Source organism: Parasteatoda tepidariorum, chromosome 3 (assembly GCF_982258835.1).
Source record: "Parasteatoda tepidariorum strain Cologne lab strain chromosome 3, Ptep-v5.0, whole genome shotgun sequence".
NCBI lineage: Eukaryota > Metazoa > Arthropoda > Arachnida > Araneae > Theridiidae > Parasteatoda > Parasteatoda tepidariorum.
The window spans coordinates 46108517-46126966 of NC_141757.1; the positions used below are offsets into that span (position 1 = coordinate 46108517).

General features: G+C 26.6%; 2 protein-coding genes across 3 annotated transcripts in view; one reads left to right on the top strand and one right to left on the bottom strand.

Annotated features, from left to right (window-relative positions):
• emei (transmembrane protein 161-like emei) overlaps positions 1-7435 on the bottom strand; it is a 22042-nt gene extending 14607 nt beyond the window's left edge. Inside the window, exons 1-5 of one of the 2 annotated variants that reach the window (XM_016061824.4) lie at positions 7267-7435; positions 6079-6125; positions 5184-5284; positions 2612-2713; positions 948-1196 (exon numbers count right to left, since the gene is read on the bottom strand). In XM_016061824.4, coding sequence (XP_015917310.1) covers positions 948-1196; positions 2612-2713; positions 5184-5284; positions 6079-6081 — 455 coding nt within the window. In that variant the 5' untranslated portion in view covers positions 6082-6125; positions 7267-7435. Of the gene's footprint in view, positions 1-947; positions 1197-2611; positions 2714-5183; positions 5285-6078; positions 6126-6981; positions 7139-7266 lie in introns of those variants that run through there. The other variant, XM_016061825.4, reaches the window with a different exon arrangement.
• mRpL50 (mitochondrial ribosomal protein L50) lies at positions 7366-15758 on the top strand. The gene is made up of 4 exons (XM_016061826.4): positions 7366-7773; positions 9968-10092; positions 13654-13795; positions 15388-15758. Exons 1-4 carry the CDS (start codon positions 7669-7671, stop codon positions 15694-15696), a joined length of 681 nt encoding a protein of 226 aa, XP_015917312.1. The 5' UTR covers positions 7366-7668; the 3' UTR covers positions 15697-15758.
• The last annotated feature ends 2692 nt before the right edge of the window (positions 15759-18450 follow it).

Below are 18450 nucleotides of genomic sequence, written 5' to 3' on the forward strand. Positions count from 1 at the left end.
GCATTCTTGAGAAAATTATTATTTACGTAACCTTTTTAACTGATGAAGATTTGTTGCAAATTAATCTCTAGATAAAATAATATATATGACCATCATTAAATTTTAATTAATTAAATCGCTAATCGGATACAATTATTATAAAGAATAAGAAAATAGAAATTTATTTTAAAATAAATTGATTAGAAAATGTTCCTTCAATTTGAAGACAAAATTTTTCATTTAAATTTGCTCAAATACAACTTTAATAAAATAATTTCAATAAAAGTTTCAATAACTTTGAGGATAATATTATAGTGAATATTGCAGCTAAATATTCTATAAATTAATATGTGGTTCCTCAACTAACCACATTGATTCTGTATTAACTGAAATGTTAATTTCATTTATTTTTAAAATAAATGATAAAGAGACATGAATCAAATTTTTGAATTGACAAATTGGATCAAATAATAGTATTGTTTACTTCATATTAGCTAATGTTAGATTAGTATTGACTTTTCCAGGGAGAGCAGCCAAATTTTTCATAAAATAGTACAAAAAAAAAAAAAAATTAACAGAAAGGAGAGGAAATTTACTTTAATCAAATAACTTTACCAATTTTAAGATTTTTAATTTAAAATAGACAAAATAATCACTTAAAAATAACAATGAAAATTGATTCATGCTATGCTAAAATTCATATATAGCTGTAAAAATTGAAGAAAAATAAATTATGTAACAACAATTCTTTTATGAATATGAAATACAAAGAACATAATGCTAAATATACCGTATCGATAAAATACTCCTAGTAAATTACTAGAAAAAAGACTATCCTTAAATGAAGACATCTTTATTTAAAAGATAAAATAATAATAACCAACAAAACTAAAAACAATGATTTCGCAAAATAATTTACAATCACTTAATATATAGAGAAATATCTATTTTTTTCCTACAAAGGATACACAGCAAAACCTATGACCAATATGCACCATAATATACTGAGGTTAACTTCATCTTTAGCAGGTATAAGATAATAGTATATTTCTGTAACAGTATAGACAATAATTGTACACAGTGCAAAATCCAACAGCCATTGGTATTCTGAATAATAATGGAGTTGAATCATGTCAACTGGCTGAACTGCTGCCACATCCAACTGAAGCTCTAGATTCTTAGGTACCATGAATTCTGAATCACCAGAATCATCTCGTCTGTAAAAAAAATATATAAACAGTCTGATACTTTATAGGAATAAAATAATGTTTAAAATTTTATCTTTGCAAGATCTTTATATACCACTCTTTACATGGGGAGAAAAAGTCAGTAATTAATAAATCGATATTAAATAACACTGTACAATCAGGAACAAAGCAGAAAGCTTTATACTAAAAATAATTAAATTAGGTTAAAATAATATCAAGCTCCTTTTAATATTATTTGCTGCACTTCTAAGTGATTTTATGTTTTAGATTAAGCAAAACAAGTTCCTAAAAGTTCAGTTCATCTAAATAAATATTAACTATACTCAGCATTATTTGGCACAAAAAATTACGCTATTAATTATTAATAATAGCAGACAACTAATGAGAGTCATAATTCCCCACAATTAAGCAGTTAATCTGATGAGTTTGCATTTTAGTAAATAACTTAATTTTTCTATTTCCATTAAAGTTGGTTTTATAATATTTAGGTTTACAGAATCAGGTTTTAAAAGCATAACTTGAAACAAAATTAGCACATGGTTTCAAATAGATACCCCATGTTTATTTTGAGTGAGCTTCCCTGACATGATGATTCGAAAAATGATTGTTTATTTAAAGTGCAATAGACCACCAGTGAAATTCAATTTTGATTAAATAGAGTTGTATGTTTGCTGCAAAACATCAATAAATTATACATAAAACAGAATTGTTTACGGTTTGATTTGTAACAATACAAAATTATAATCCATTGTGAAGAATTTTAATTCTACACAACCCTCAAACTCTACAACCCGCAATCTCATTAAAAAAAATTCACTTGGGGGGGAGGGATCGGAAGCTAAAATCAGCCCTAACACTGTAGTTCAAGTTTTAGGACCACATTACAAACTAATTTTGGCATTATAAAATTTATTACATATATTATTTATTATACATATAAGAGCTTATTAAGGCATATTTTCCTCACATTCAAACTTTTCTTCTAATTATTACTAACAGAATACCCGTTCTTTGAACAAGTTAAAGAAAACTTAAAAATCAATCAATCAGCATAAACCAATACTACAAAATTATGTACCAAACTGAAAGAAATAATTCAACACAAAAGGAAATAATTCTATTTTATCTGTTTCGAATATTGATGTTTGTAGAAACTACTTGAGACATTTAAAAAGCATTAGGATCATAGCTTACTTCCCTTATCCAAATTTCAGAGTGTTAATACAAATGGTCCTGCAATTACAAGAGGCATTTACACAAAATCTTTTTATTTTTATTTCTATAGATAGATTAGATAACAGCCAAAATTTAGAATTTGTGATGTTGAAATATAAAATGGTATTGACCACATTGTCATTTATATTTACTGCTTGTAGAATATGAAAGATACACAACATTAATAAGTATGTTTAGAAACAACTTACCTATTTTTACCTTTTTTCTTTGATTTCTCTAGATTTGGTTTTCTTTGCAAGCCAGCAACTGATAGCAATTCTTCATCAGTTGGATGAAGATAACGAATAAGTCTAGAAAACAATTTTGCTTTAATTATTCTTACAAACTATGACAAGAATTAAAAACAGTGCTTATTTGATAAAAACAACTAAACGAAGAGGCATTTAGTTTATGTATAAAAAGTATTATCTTATAGGACAAAATTGAAATTACTATAAAATTTTAAAGCTTGAAAAATAATTTTTAAAATAAAGTATGAACAGTGATTATCCTTTGAATCAATTCTAGAAATTTAAGTTTTCAAAAAGATTAGAAACTGAGGAGGTCAGTAGTTTAATATCAAAAGAAATAGTGTTCTCGGAACACTGTTCTGTTCTATTATATATGTGTGTATGTAGGTCTGTATGAAATATTAAACTTTATAATAGGGAAGAGCTCTTCAATGGCATAAAACCCAAAATTTATCCCCAAGTGTAGCAAACAAATATCTTCAAAATATCACTATTTAACATATAATCTCAATCCATCATGCTACATCTATGTCTAGATACAAAGAAGCATGCAGACATACTTAGCATAAAAAGCAGTCCTATGTAGAAGATTATATCCCATTTATGCCTAGTGTCTTTTTAAAAGGACAGTTTCTTTTTTTTTAAAAAAAGAAAGAGGTACCACAAGTGTTTCATTATTAACCCTCTGACTGATTATCCCGCGATTTCCACGGGCAACTAAATTGTAGCAAAATCTGCTCATCCAGCGATTTCCGCGGGCATGTGTTTTTCTTCCTTTATTGATGAGCGCATCCCGTTTATTCCCCGTTTCAGTGGTATTAGACGTTTAATTTACGTTTTGACCAACAGATGTCGTTAGTTGTCCTTTAAATTGCTGTATTTGAAAGCGCGTAGTGTAAAGCGATTTCGTAAGGGCGGAAAGCGCATAGTGTAAAGCAAATTTTTAAAGCGGCTTCGGTCCAAAAATGGAGCAGTCAGAGGGTTAAGATTTATTTTTCAAAAACAAACTAATCCTAATTACCATAGCACTAGCAATATAAATAGTTATATTTGGAACTGAAGTCACACCACATAGCTTTTTAAAGTTTAAATGGTAGATAATAGAGAGAAATATCCACTTTGGTAGGAACAAATATTTACTGTGACGTTCTTCCATAAGTGATTTTATATATAATATGCTTTTTATATTCAGTGTTGAATATCCCTTTTGCGGCTGGGAATATGGGTAAGGCAGCACTACACAATACACTTCATTAAGCTTATTATACACTTAAAATATCATTTCATGAGTTAAATTCATGGCTAAAATTTAATAAAATATATTTAAAAAAATTAATAACAATCTTTATTTTTCAAAACTGAAAATTACAAATTTCATATTTTAAGATTGCATCATGCAAACAGTTATGAAGAAAAATTTATTTAAATGATAAAATCAACATTTAATTTTAATATAAGTGTAATGATTAATTACTTTAAATACATAAAATCAATCACTAAATACACTTTTTTTAAAACTTCAAGTTTCAAATTTTAAAAACCAATGTTCTCAAAATGATATTTTTGGATATAACAGTCTGATACTCATCAAAAATTATTACATATTACATGCATGTGTGCAAACATAAACTCACTTATTTTATAACATAAATGAGTAGTTTAAACAACAATTGAGATTACTGTACCCAGTCTCTAAAAAATATTTAGGTAGCAAGAACAGTTATTCACTACACGAACATTGCTTTGTAAAAAATCAGGGCTGTCAGCTCTAATATTGACAAGATAAAGGCAGAAGTATTCCCATTTAGTCATAGTTTATCAGTGTTAGTTAATCAGGGAAAGTAATTAATTTGTAAAGTAATATTGAGCAAGAAATTTTAAACACTTCAACAATTTTGATCCGTGAAATTCATGGTAACAGTTTCCATACATTAATTTAAATAAAAGAAATTTTGGGGGGCTGTGTTAGCTCATGATTCATTGGAAAATTGGGTTACTTTCCCCACTTTTTACTAGATGTCACCGAGTGTGAAAAACGACAATTCTGAGACACTGTCTCTAGCATCAAGGAAGATCATAACATTTCTATTCATGATTTAATTCATAATTATAACAAAAATAAACAAAACATATAAAAATGCTCGAATTGCTGAAAGACTTTTGAACTAGGAAGCATGAGTTTTTATGATTATGAAATTTAATAAGGTGGGTGAAACTCTGAAGCATCTTCTGGTAAAGATTTTAAAAATTTGCGGCAACTTTAAAGTTTTTGTCTGAGAACAAAACATAAAAAGAAGTCTGATAAATTAGTAGAATTTATTTTTACCAATTCACCATTGCAGATCAAATCAAAATATATTAATAAGATATGAACTAGATTGATGAATTACTTGAACCGACTCATTAATGGTGGTTGAAATAAATTTACGATATTGAATAGCAATAAAATATAACATATATTGATGAACAATATGCAAAATTTGCAAAATGGTTATAAGGTCAAATTTTACAAACAATATTATATTCTTACCTGTGAGATAATAGCCATCTAGCAATGGAAAAATGAGCAGAAATTTTTTGCAAAATACTCGCCATGATCATTGTTACAACCAGCTGAACACCAAATATAGCCTAAAAATTGGTCATAAAAATCAAACACATAAAAAAATATACAATATAAATTTTTCTTTACACATATCTACAGATGCATATCTTTAGGACACACTTTAGAAATAATAATAATTTTTTTTTTTAAGATAGAAATTGACATTGAGATATAAAAAAAAATTTTTGATCTATTTATAAAAAAATAATTACTAAATGCATGTATGTTAGGTTTTTTAAATGCAAATTTACATATTTCTGATTAATGAATTATTTTCACAAAATGAATCTCATAACAACCCAAACCATTCATTTGTAGAATTATGAAAAATAATTTAACTACAATAAATGACAGTAAGGTGCAAATTAAAAATTAGTGATATTTCATAAATAAAAATGAATAATCAATTAATAAAGCAATCGTTTGAATCTATAAATTTTTTGTTAATGTAAAACTAGGTAAGAAAATAAGTTTTCGCTTTTGATGCTTTAATTTAAGTTAATATCGTAATTAATTACCATATTAAAAGTGAACCATTTAAACCATTAAATAAGTAATAAATAATTTCAATTACGACACAAAATTCTGATCAGCAGATTAAAAGAAATTAAAAGTGAGATAATTTTTATTTTATTAACTGCTCACTTCTTATAATAGTTGAAAATACAATTATAAATAAATTTTATTTTTTAATCAGCTTTAACTTTTGCAAACTTAGTAATTCAATTTTGAAAATAAGTAAAATAGTTAAGATATGAATACAAAAAAACTGCACTGAGTATATAGAAATTTTTGGAAATATGTAAAGAATTTTTGTTACCATTTTGTTTTGAAGGTTCAACTAATAGCTGGTTCAATGGAATGATTCTAAAAAATAAATAAATATATCAAATAAAATATTTAGCTTATTTCTAACAGTCTTCAAATTTTTATTTTCAAATGATTTATGATTCGGAAATGATCTTAATTTCATAGATTATGAAATAAATCTAAGCCACAATAATGCTACTTAAATTCATTACTGAAAAACAAGCTTGAAATTGAACAATTAACTAGACAATCCTTGTTTGAAAACAATTCAAAACATGAGTTTCGTAAAAAATAAATAAATAAGTAAATAAATAAAATAAAACAATCTGTATTATCTACTCAAATTTTTAAATTATCTGATTTTCCTCCCTGTGAATATATTAGTGAAAAATTCCACTTTTTTTTTTTAAATTTGCAAGTTTAAAACTCTTTGGCATCTTGGCAATTGTAGTTGGGACAAACATCTATGGCTATATAACTATTCCAAACTATTTGTGCTTCATGATCCTTGTATCATGAAATAATTTTAGCTTTCAAATAGTAATACAGCATAGAGAAAGGCAGATTAAAATTAGCAGTCTTACATACATTCCTCACAGAGTTAAAATAGCTTTTTTTTTTCTTTTTCAAAATTTTCAACATGTTTTAGAATTTTGTAATAACATTTATATCAATTTTTATGTGTAAAACTTCTTTAATTTGAAACAAAAAAAATATATTTTAAATTATATTCAGCATATTTCCTTATATATTTCATCATTCATCTATACATAAATATACAGTTACAAATTTAAAGCTAAGAATTCAGTCACAAATCGGTACCTTTATAGATCAAATAGGGGGGATTATCATAACTTTTAAATATCTTCATCTAAGTTGCTTTAAATAGTTTTTAATTAAATTTAAAGAATACCTTTTTTCTATATAACTATAAATCCGTTTAATAATTTCTACTGCAAGTAGTGATTAAAATGTGTATAGTAATGAGTACAGTAATAAGACACCATTTCAGCAATCTCAACTAAAAGAAGAATGCCCTAATAACTTTAAAATTAGATCTAGGTCATTTTAAGCTCTGCTAAAATCTTTCTTCGTGATTTTCGTATTTAAACAAACAAACTCATAATTTCGGGGGAAATTTTCTAGATTATAATAAATAACCCCAATAAAAATTATTAGATTTGGCTTAAATACGTACCTAAAAATATTATTCACCGGCTTCTCTTCACAAAAATCTCCTCACTTTAATGATGATTGATTTATTCTTAAAATAAACAAGTCAATATCAACCATCAATGATGCTTCTAAAGTACAGTTTTAAACTGACGCGATCTTAATCCATCAGCATTTTTAAAGTCGGTAGAGTTCACATATACTAAATTTGAATATTACAAGTGTAAACTGATTATACGTTTTAAACAGAATGAACTTTTCAGACTTTTTAAGAGGAAACAGTTTATATAAGAATATCATTTAATCAATGAATCGCAGTGTAGTAAAAATGTGTAAATAAAAGTTGAAATGAATTTTTAGTTAAAATTTTCCCTTTGAAAAATACGAAATCCATTAATTGATTCAACAGTAAATAAACTGCTTTATTATGAATATTGTAAATTTTAGTAGCATATTTAATCGCTGTTTGAATGCAGCTGCACACAATATCAATAAAATTTCGGTCAGAACTCCGGTTACTGTTCCTACGAAAGTAAGTTTTCTTTCAATAACTGTCTTTATGATTCTTTGGAGCTTAGATAAATTTTAAAATTAGCTCTTCAAATATTGTTAAGAGAAATATTTTGATTCAATTAAATCAAAAGGCGCTTGTAGTTTTCTCTGGATTAGAGAGGGGAGCAACCAGTGAAAATCTTAAGATCCTTAATAATTTAAGCTAAAAACAAATTTGTGCGGACAAAAACATTATAATGCCTTTAAAACCAACAAAGCTTGACCAAAAACTTACATTTTTAACCGCGTGTAAACCTTAAAACTGGAAAGTAATAATAAGTCAAGAATGATATTAAAAAACACAAGTAAAAAAAGTAATTCTTTTATTTTCAATTAAATATTTATTTTTTGGTTAAATCTTAAAACTAGCAAAAATTATAGTAGTATTTAAAATATTAATTTTAAAAGCTATGTTTAGACTAGTTTCTCTATAGTAGAATCAATATGATATGTATTTAAAGTAAAGAGTTTATTACATTTTATAGCAAAATATAATTTTTAATTTCTTGGATTGCTAAGGGCTTTAAATGCTCTCTTTTGACCCTCAGTTCTCAAACAGTGAGGGCAACACAGCATTCTAGTCTATAATTGACTTTTCAGAATTTTTTTTTTAATATTTTAATACTAGATCTTGATGATTATGCATACCATGATGTGTTACTGATGGTAGATAGTTTTACTTTTGATGGAATAGGGAAATTTATATTCTCTGTTTAAAGATATCTTTTGTTTCTAGGGTTCAAAATATTGCATTTTTATTGCTCAATATTGCATTAACCTCAGAAGTTAAAGTCTGGAGTATGTTATTACTTAGAATACGTTATAATGCCTTTTTCACTGATTATACTGTACTTATTAAACTAAAATGTATAGTGTTGTTTTCATTACACTCAACCACAATCATTTGGTGTAAACCGCTACTAATATGGAAATCTTCCTGAGAATCTGCCATCTCTAATTAAAATCCACAGATTCCTTTTAAAAAGCACTAAAAACTTCAATTTTTTTCTACCCAAAATACAATATGGAGAATCCCTTTTTTTATATTAAAAAACTTGAAAGGTTTTGCATTTTTTTAAAAAATATTTTTATAAGTTGTAATCATTGAAATAATAAATTATGAATATGATCTAATTATGATTAGAATAATGAACATTCTATTACAATGAGTCCCTCAGTGGACTGATTATAAAGACGCGTTTTTCCCAGTAGAACACCAAAGTCAAGCATCACAGGCGTTTAGTAAATGATCACACTTTGTTTAGTAAATACTGTCAGAAAGCGGGTGGGAGACCTCTTTGATTTGATCAGCCTGCATAGGGACTAAGAGTGCACTGTATTTTTTATTGATTTTTTTTTTTAAAGAAAAAAACTGTTCTACTGTACAGTGCTCGACTTTGTGCTCAGGTTGTCGGACTAACATAACATAGCAGGGAAGCCATCCCGTCCGCAGACGATTAAAATTGCAATGGCATGTCTTTGGCTCATCCTCAGGGGTGTTTCCCAGACTGTTGCCAATAGCTCATTGTGCAGTTCTAGTGCAATGTAAATAAAGTACATATCTACCTAATACCTATTGAAATGAATAGCTAGTTAGAATATTAAGTTTATTGTTTTCCATATATCATTTGAAGTACTTGATATAAAAATTTAATGAAAGTGTTAATTTAATAAATCATGTTTTTGTGCTACCTAAATATTATTTTATCCTGAAATTTTTAATAATAACAATGCACTGAATTAAAGGTTTTAGATCATTTTCTGCATATGCAGAAAGTTTCTGGTTTTAAACATCTCTGCTTAGTGTAAGCCCTATACTCTGTATAACAAGAACTGATAGAACAAAAGTTAACAAAGCTGCCTGATACTGGCAATTCTTTTAGCTGACTAGCACCAATGTTATCACAAACAGTGTTAATCTAGCAATCAGTCAATGCAAAAAGAATCACCGATTCACATGGAATGGACAGAAATAAACAATAAGCAGCAAACCTTGCTGTTTACTTCCCACTATACATTCTTGCTGAACAGAATGTAGTTTAGTAGTACTGTTAACTTTAAAACTCTGTCTTCTATAAGAATAAAAAATGTCTCCATTGGCTGATGTTTATTACCCATTGAATTAAACGTATAAGTACTGGCCTGCTCTTTCATTTTAAGTTTATTTTTTTCAGGGGACACGAAAAATTAAGAATGCTAGGCGATACAAACGCCCTGAAGACTTAGTAGATCCTTACTATTATGGCTTGGGACCAAAGAAGGAGGTTCAATCTATGGCTCAGTCTATTTCAGACAGAGGGTGAGAAAGTTTACCATTTTCTTTTAGCTATTTATTTACAGAGTTCGGCAATGAAGATCATAATTTTCAAATAAGACTTTAAAGTTAAATAGAATTTTCCTCTGGATACATGTTTAATAAATTACATTTCTTAAAGAAAAGCTAATTTACTCCTCTTGCAGTAATGTATAATTTTGAGTCTATAAAACTCTTAAATCGTTTTTATGTTTATATATTTAATGACATTATAGTGTTGATAAAACTTATTGAGCTATAAATGTATTCAAAAAATTTGTTTGAAATGAGAATGTAATCAGAGTTATAATGATTTAAATCTGTATTAAAAAAAGTTTGGTAATTTCTTTCTTTTGAATATAATTTCTTTTTTGCTTCAAAAAATGATGCTAATTTAACATAAGACTTAGAAAACTGATATTTATTCAATTAAAATTATGTTTCTCATTAGAGTTTTTACATTTTAAGAATACATTAAAAACATTTCAAATTAATCCCTTTCTGAGTATCAAACATTTATCTTATATTCATAATCAAAATGGAGAATTTGATCACTTTCATTTGAAAAAAAAATTCCAAAGACTGTATTTAAAAAATATATAAAATATTTTAAAAAATGAACTTTAAAAATATTTGAAAATTCAATGGATAGAATATTTTTTATTTATTTCTTCAACTCTTAAAAATGCATATTTTGTCCCTTTAAGAATTATTTTTATTCCTACCCTTATGTAATGTTAACTAGATTTTTTATGCTTCCATTTGTGTTTTACTTCTCAAAAAGTAAATGCTCCTTTGTTTAAATTTTAGGTTTTAGAAGGACGTATATAAAACCTTTAAAAATGAAATAAATATATGGGATTAATTGTGAAACAGTTTAGTATTGGACTATCAAAACTGAAATTTTTCTCGAAGCAATTAAATGATCAATTGATGGAAATGAAATTATACTATGAAAAAAGTATAAGTTATAATAAAGTTTTAAAAAATGTCAGTTTTTCTGTTCTTCCTTTGATGAAATTTCTGATATGCAGGTGTATGATTTTTTATTTTCAGTTATTAAATATTTTTAAATTTGCTATTTCGCTGATTACATAACATAATAAATTAATGGCATACATAAATTAATTACTTGTATAATGTAATGCATATAAAATTATAAATAAATTTTATACATTTAAAAAAAACTTTAATTGATTTAATCAACTACTCTGTGTGCAATATTTGCTAATATTTAGATTAGTTTTGTTTTAAGAAGAAATATCTCTTATTATCATTATTTTTCCATTTAAGTTTTATAGTGTTTGTGTAATACATATTTTTTTTTTATTTTTGTATATGTATGGTAATCTTTTTTCACATTTTATATGTAACATAATCATTGTCTTATTCTAGAAAAGAAATTTGTATATTTTAGATGCTTTGAACATAATAATCTGAGACATGTTTAGTTTAATATAAAATCTATCCTAGTTGGGTTTTTTTTTCTTTTCTTTCTTCTTTCTTTTCTCTTTCTCCTTTTCTTTTTTTTTTTCTTAGCATAAATTGAAATTTATGCTTTTTGAAAAATCAAAAAAAAAATTTTTTTTTTTTTTTTTGCTGTATAATGTTGTTTAGGCAGATTTCATGAGAGGATTAGCTTGCTTCAAATGTAATGTGTTCTTTTAATTTTTTTAACATTAACTAAATTAGAAGACAATGACTCTTATCAAAGTTTTTGATTACATTTTTTGAATTTCCGAGGAAAATTAAAGTGATGAGAGTTATGTTCTTTTGCTTTTTTATTATTGCTAAATAAAAAAAAATCAGAAAAGCAAAAAACTTTTACTTTTCTTCTATAACTTGTAAAGTTTGCAATAAAAATTATTTGGTATTTTAATAAATGGAAATCCTTTCTTATAAGCTGTCTTAACTATATTATTTTGATAGCGAGACTTTTTTTTAAAATTGTATTTTTCAATTTTTCATCTTCATGTTGTTTTTTGTTGCATTACATTTGGTACTTTTTTTATTTGTTACATTAGCAATTCCTTAACTATTTAGTGTTTAACATTCTTAGAGTACATCCCAACAATAAAAATTTAGTGGTCCAATAGGACCACTTAGATATTTATTTAGTGTTCCAAAAATTTAACGTGGTAGACAAACTTGAAAAGAAAAAAAAAATCGGAATTCGAAATTACATAATTCATGTTATGGTGCGCATCAAAAATTATTTATTGCTATCTATAACACCCTAAAACTAATCTGGTTTATTACCCCACAGTGATTAAAGATTAGTATTTATTAAAATTAAGTGTAAAAAAAAGTCAAATAATATTGATAAATAGATTCAACATAGAAATTAAAAGGCTGAGACCAGATAAATAGTATATAAATGAGAAAAATGGTGAAAATAATAACTAATAAAATATCATATTAAAAATTAATTATCTAAAAATTATAAAATTTTAAATAAAATCAATTCAAAAAATATTATTTCATTGATGAACAATAAAACTGTCAGTACATGAATGCAAAGCATAACCAAACATGTAAATTTGAAATTTCAACATTTAATTTAAACAAAATTTTGTACCAGACACTTTCAGTTATTACATTTGAATACCACGCATAGAACAATAAAATTAGTACAACAAATTTTTTTTAATGCATGGAATTTGATGCAAAAAACTTTTTCAATTTTATTTTGTCAATTCCAAGCATATTTCAAGGCAGCAAATTTGTTGCCCATGCGTATGATTTTCGCTATATTTGTAGATTATTTGACGACAATTCTCTTCATGTCTCCATACTGATGTAAACCTTAAGCATTCTTAAATAAATTACTTTTTTCAGTTGGCTGAGTAATACCAAAGGCATATTAGTTTTTATACAATGTGACATGTTAGCTTAAGATTTAAATGAAATTTTTATGAACCTAAAATTTTTTCTGTTTGCATAAAATTTTATAAAATTAAATTGACATAGAAATTTTACTTTGTTTTAAGGTAAATGCAAACTATATTGAATATTAGTTACTGCATATAAAACCAAATAAAAAAATGCATTATAAATAAGGAAAAGAAAAAATTCTTCATCTGATATTTTTATTTAGATTTTATTAATAACTATTTCATTTAGCTAAATTGTTTGATCATTATTAGATCATTCAGTGCAAATTTAATTAATGAAAAAATTGCATTTTCAGGATACTTATATGGATAAATGCTAACCATTTTTTTAGCTTCTTTATAGTTCGTTCAAGTTTATCGCTAGTCCTCCTGATAAATAAGTATTATTTTCTGATGATCTGAGTCTCATTTTAGTGGTCTTAGACAATAAACTGTTTATGATTTCAAATACTGGACTACATGTACTATTATTAGATTTAATTAATTTTTTTAACTAATTTACAAATTATTAATGTTCCTTTTTGGCACTATTATAAAGTAAGTTTTTTAATTCTAATAAATCAAGATTCTTTTCATTTTCATTATTTATTTATTTTAACTAAGAACTTGTAACTGGCAATAAACAACATAGTATAAAAAATACTTGACGTTTATAAATATTTTTATATTTCAGTTTTGCAAGAGAGCAACAGGCCTACCAACCATCCCCTAACGTAGATGAACAACTTCTAAGCATTAGTAAGAAAATATTTGGCTCTGAGTTAAGTGCAGAGTGGAAAAATCATCCCTTAGATGATCTTCTATTGAAATATAAGGTATTAGACTTGTAAATATTTGACAAATTTAATTTAATTATATTTTTAATTTGTTTTATATTTTTTACTTATTGTTTTCATTTAAAAGTGAACAATTTCAGTGCATTTTGCCTGCCAATTATGATTGAAATTTATGTAGAATTTTTCTCTTTTATGTTTATTAGAATTTTTATAATTAGAATTAGGAAATCAGAACTGTCAGTGGTTTAAGATTCCAAAGTTGCCAGCACTTAACGATAGTTTGTTTGGTATCATTGCATAGCTTTTAAAAGTATTGAATGTGTTTTTTAATTTCACTTTTTCGATTTGATGTATATTTCTTGAGATATCTGATTGTTTCCAAATTTTTGTTACATCCTATTGGGAGTACAAATTGGTTCGGTCCATTTTTTTGTGGCCAAAAATGCATTTATTTTAGAACGAATTGAATGAAAAGATTAATCAAAGTATTGTCCATTGCTGGCTACTACTTTTTCCCACCTATCAGGCAATTTTCAAATTCCATCTCAAAAAAATGTCTCTTCTTTTGAGGCGATCCAAGTTAAGAGCCAATTTTCGATTTCTGCGAACGAAGTGAACCGGTGACCTGCCCAATCGTGCTGCATCTATCGGAATAACCAGTAATCAGAAGGAGCAATGTCCAGCGGGTGTGGTGAAATATCCCATTTGGGCATTTCCAAATAATTTTTTTACAATTTTTTGAATCGCCAGGTTGTAGTAGCTCATAGTATACAACACCATTCACCATTCTTGAAGCGTCGAAACCATTCCCTACATTGATTTATCAGTTGGAGCATTGATATCATAAAGTTTTACAAGCATTCGATGCGCTTCAGCTGCACTCTTCTTAAAATTAAAGCAGAAACATAAAACCTTCCTCAAATGCTGCTTAGTTACCACAAAATTTGACATATTCAACAAAGTAGAAAACAGGGTTTTTGTATGAAACTCAAAGTGATATAAACTGAATATTATTGGCAGATGTCTATCCTCTCTGAAATCACAGAAACCAGCTGTCACTACGAAACGTTCATAACAGCCGGAGCCATCTTTTGAAAATGTACCGAACTAATTTATACTCCCAGTATGTAAAAGATTCTTAGTAATTTCCTATAGAGGGAAGCAATCTCTTTGGTAATATTTGCACATAATGCAGTTGAAATTAAGTGTTTTAATTATTTAAATTAAGTTATGAAAGAAATGGTGCTGTAAATTTTAAACAGACTATAGGAAGATTAATTTATGAGAAGATGTTGATAAGATTCAAGCTATTAGTAATATTTAAGTGCAACTTTTACCTAGTTTGATCAAGTTTTTGTTAAGATGAACAGATGTTGTTAAGATGTTTTTTTTTATATCAAATATGTTAAAAATTTTATTAAATCAAAGAAAATAGTTTATTTTCTTTATTCCATTCTATTCTAGAACTCAATTTTTAAATAAGTCTAAAATTGTCTCATTACTCTACATTACTTTTTTGTCTTCTGTTCCTATGATTGTCTTCTATCAGACACTTAACTTCTTCAATAATATTTTCAGTTTCAGCTCCTACATCGTCATTTAAAAAACGCTTATTCAATTTCTTTGTATAGGTAATTACTAAATCTATAGAGACGTTCAAGAGAAATGTTCCAAATTCAATGCTTCATAGGATGAAAACATTAGAAGATCTCTTAACATACTTCAGTACGCCAGTTGATGGAGCTTTGCCTTATGATGCACTTCTGAGAGACAATGAAAAGCTTCCTCCTAATTTGCATATTATGTCTGACACTCCTACTTTCAACCCTGACACAGACTCCTTTTTCGATGGCATCACTGCATATCCTGGCCGAAAAAGAATTGTTTACACTAAAACTGGAGAAAAATTTGAAAAAATTATTGAATGGCCAAATATCTAATATTGTTCATTACTACCTAATTTTAAATATGCAGTTGTATAAATAAATGTGTTCATGTTTTATTGTGATGTATTAATTAAAACACTTTGATGTCACTACATTTTAATAAATTCAAATGAAAAGGCATCAAATTAGATTCAATCTAATTGCAGAATAGTAGGACAGATTTAATACAGAATTTTATACTATTTGATATTTAGAATGATTTATTTCAATTCGAAATTAAGACTTTTAAAATTCAAATTTAATGCTGATATAAACTTTTTTCTAAAATGAATTTATGCTCATAATTTTAATGTAAAATAAAATATGATGTGATTAATATTTGAAAGAGTAAAGTTATTATTGTTGAATTGCATGTTAATTGTATTTTCAGTTACAAATGCTAATGCCTCATTTTTGATATTCTAACAATTTAAGAGTCATTCTTGGTTTATCTTATTACTGATTTAACATACAATCATCGAAATACAAGATGTACACTTAAAAATATGCTAATTAGTTTTAATTAGGGAAGAATAAATTCTGATTATACAAAAGTAATTTCACTGAAGAAAACAGTCTTTTTCTGATGGAATCAATTACTTGATATTGTAATACAATTCTGATCTAACCTTCATAGTTAAGTCAATAGAGTGATCAGTCCCCTTAATATTAATTTTTCATTGTTTCCCCTTATCTCACAATAATTTTTATTTAAAATAATTTGTGAGCACTAATACTAATCTTATTATCTCATGCATAATTTTATTAAATGAATTATTTTTAATAATTAAATTCATAATGACAAGTAAAAAATTTAGTTTCATGGTTCTTATAAACTTTTATGTTATGTTAAATTTTGTGATCCTAAAAGTCAAATAAATTAGTTTGACAAATTGGTATGCATTATACAATTATTTAACTTGCATTTGTGTACTATTCATAAGTCTAACATTATGCATAGCTTTAAGAATGTTTTTTACACTCCAAGATACTGATGTTTTATGTTCTTTTTGCAACGTTAATGTGGATAAGATGCCTTTTTTACTGAATTAAGTTTTTTTTATAGCCTAGTAGTAGTAGATTTTCTCTTGTGTTTAATGTGGTAATAAAATAGAAACACAAAATCTAAATTTAGCCAATAGGTTACACTTCTAATAGTTTTTATCCACACAACTATATATTCAAAAATCAGTGTTTTTTTTTATCTATCTGAAGATTATATCTTTTCGTGATTAATTTTTCTAATTTAATTATTTGATTTTTTTTTTAATTTTTAATAATTTCTATTCTTATTTAAAATCCTTTTTGTGATTTTCGCTTTTTTGTTCCCTTGTCTTATATATGGTATCTTATTTTATGGTTTCTATGCTGTATTTACTGCTATATATATATAAATATATATATTTTAGAGTTGGTAAGGTTTAGGACAGAATTGATTAATCCACAATTTAAATTGTCCTGTCTGAAACCCCTTTGTCAACTGTCACAACTATAAAAAAAATAAAAGGTTAATTTTTGAACAAGAAACAAAATGAAGAGAAAATTTTGTTTTATTAAAAAGTTTATTATTACTTTTAATATTGCATTATCTATCCTTATGCAAAAATATATTTTATCAGTATTAAAAGCATTTATTTATATTTTAAGGATAAAGTACTTTAGTCATCAAATGACTTGTGGAGCTACAAAAGTTTTAAATCTTTTCCTATTATGTTATACTATTTTCCTTTCGTAAGTTAAATTGTATAAAATTATTAAATATTTATTAATATATGTAATTATTTTAAGTGTACAATGGTTACACATATAGAATTTTTACCTTTTACCCGTGTCCAAGTTTTTTGACACTTTAAGACAGTTTTAGTCAGTTTAGGACATTCAAAACCCCAGACCTGATATATATATAAATAATATGTGATATACAAAAATACAAAAAGATGGATAAAAATAATAAGAAGTGTTCTAACTCATCAGCAACCAACAACACCACATACTTTTGAACAATATTTAAATGAGAAAAACAAAAATATTTCCTAATGATGATCACTCTTTATTGAGGTTGAGAAAAGCAAAACATAGATTAAAATAGACAACAGCAGGTTTATTTTTCTAGTAGACTTGAATGCATTCCCTTTTTGGTGGGAACCGCATTCCAGCTTAATTCTCAAATCAGGTGGTTTTAAATGATTTTGATCCTCCATTTGCTCTTATTGACCCCAATAATGATTGACCAGAATTGGAAAACATTTTTATTCTTTCTTATTTAAGAAGAACAGTTATTTTTACTAAAGTTCTAAATGTATACACTAACTTGTTTATAAAAAGAACTATGGGGACAAGGCAATTAGCTTTTTAAACCAGCCATTGAGGGCCAAGGCCTACTGTGCCCATCTGAGTTTGCCTGACTTTGGGCTCGGGTGCAGAAGCAGATGTTCTGGTCAGGTCGTCAGCCGCAGTGGCGTAGTGAGGGGTGGGCAAGGGAGGGCATCATGCCCCGGGCGCTACTCACAAAGGGGCGCCAAATGGTCCGCAAAGCAAAAAATTGCTGTATAATTTTATTTTTATTATAATTGATTTCTGGAAAACATATTTTAATTTTAGTGCCAGTGTAATATAATAAATGTTAATTTGTAAATAAAAAGGAATATTAATAGTCTAAATCAAACTGTAATAATATATTCATAATAGAAATGGCACGTCTTTCCTACTGGCAGGGCTGACTCAACCTGTGTCTATCAGCACTTTCTTATGGCATCTACGCTGTGTAGT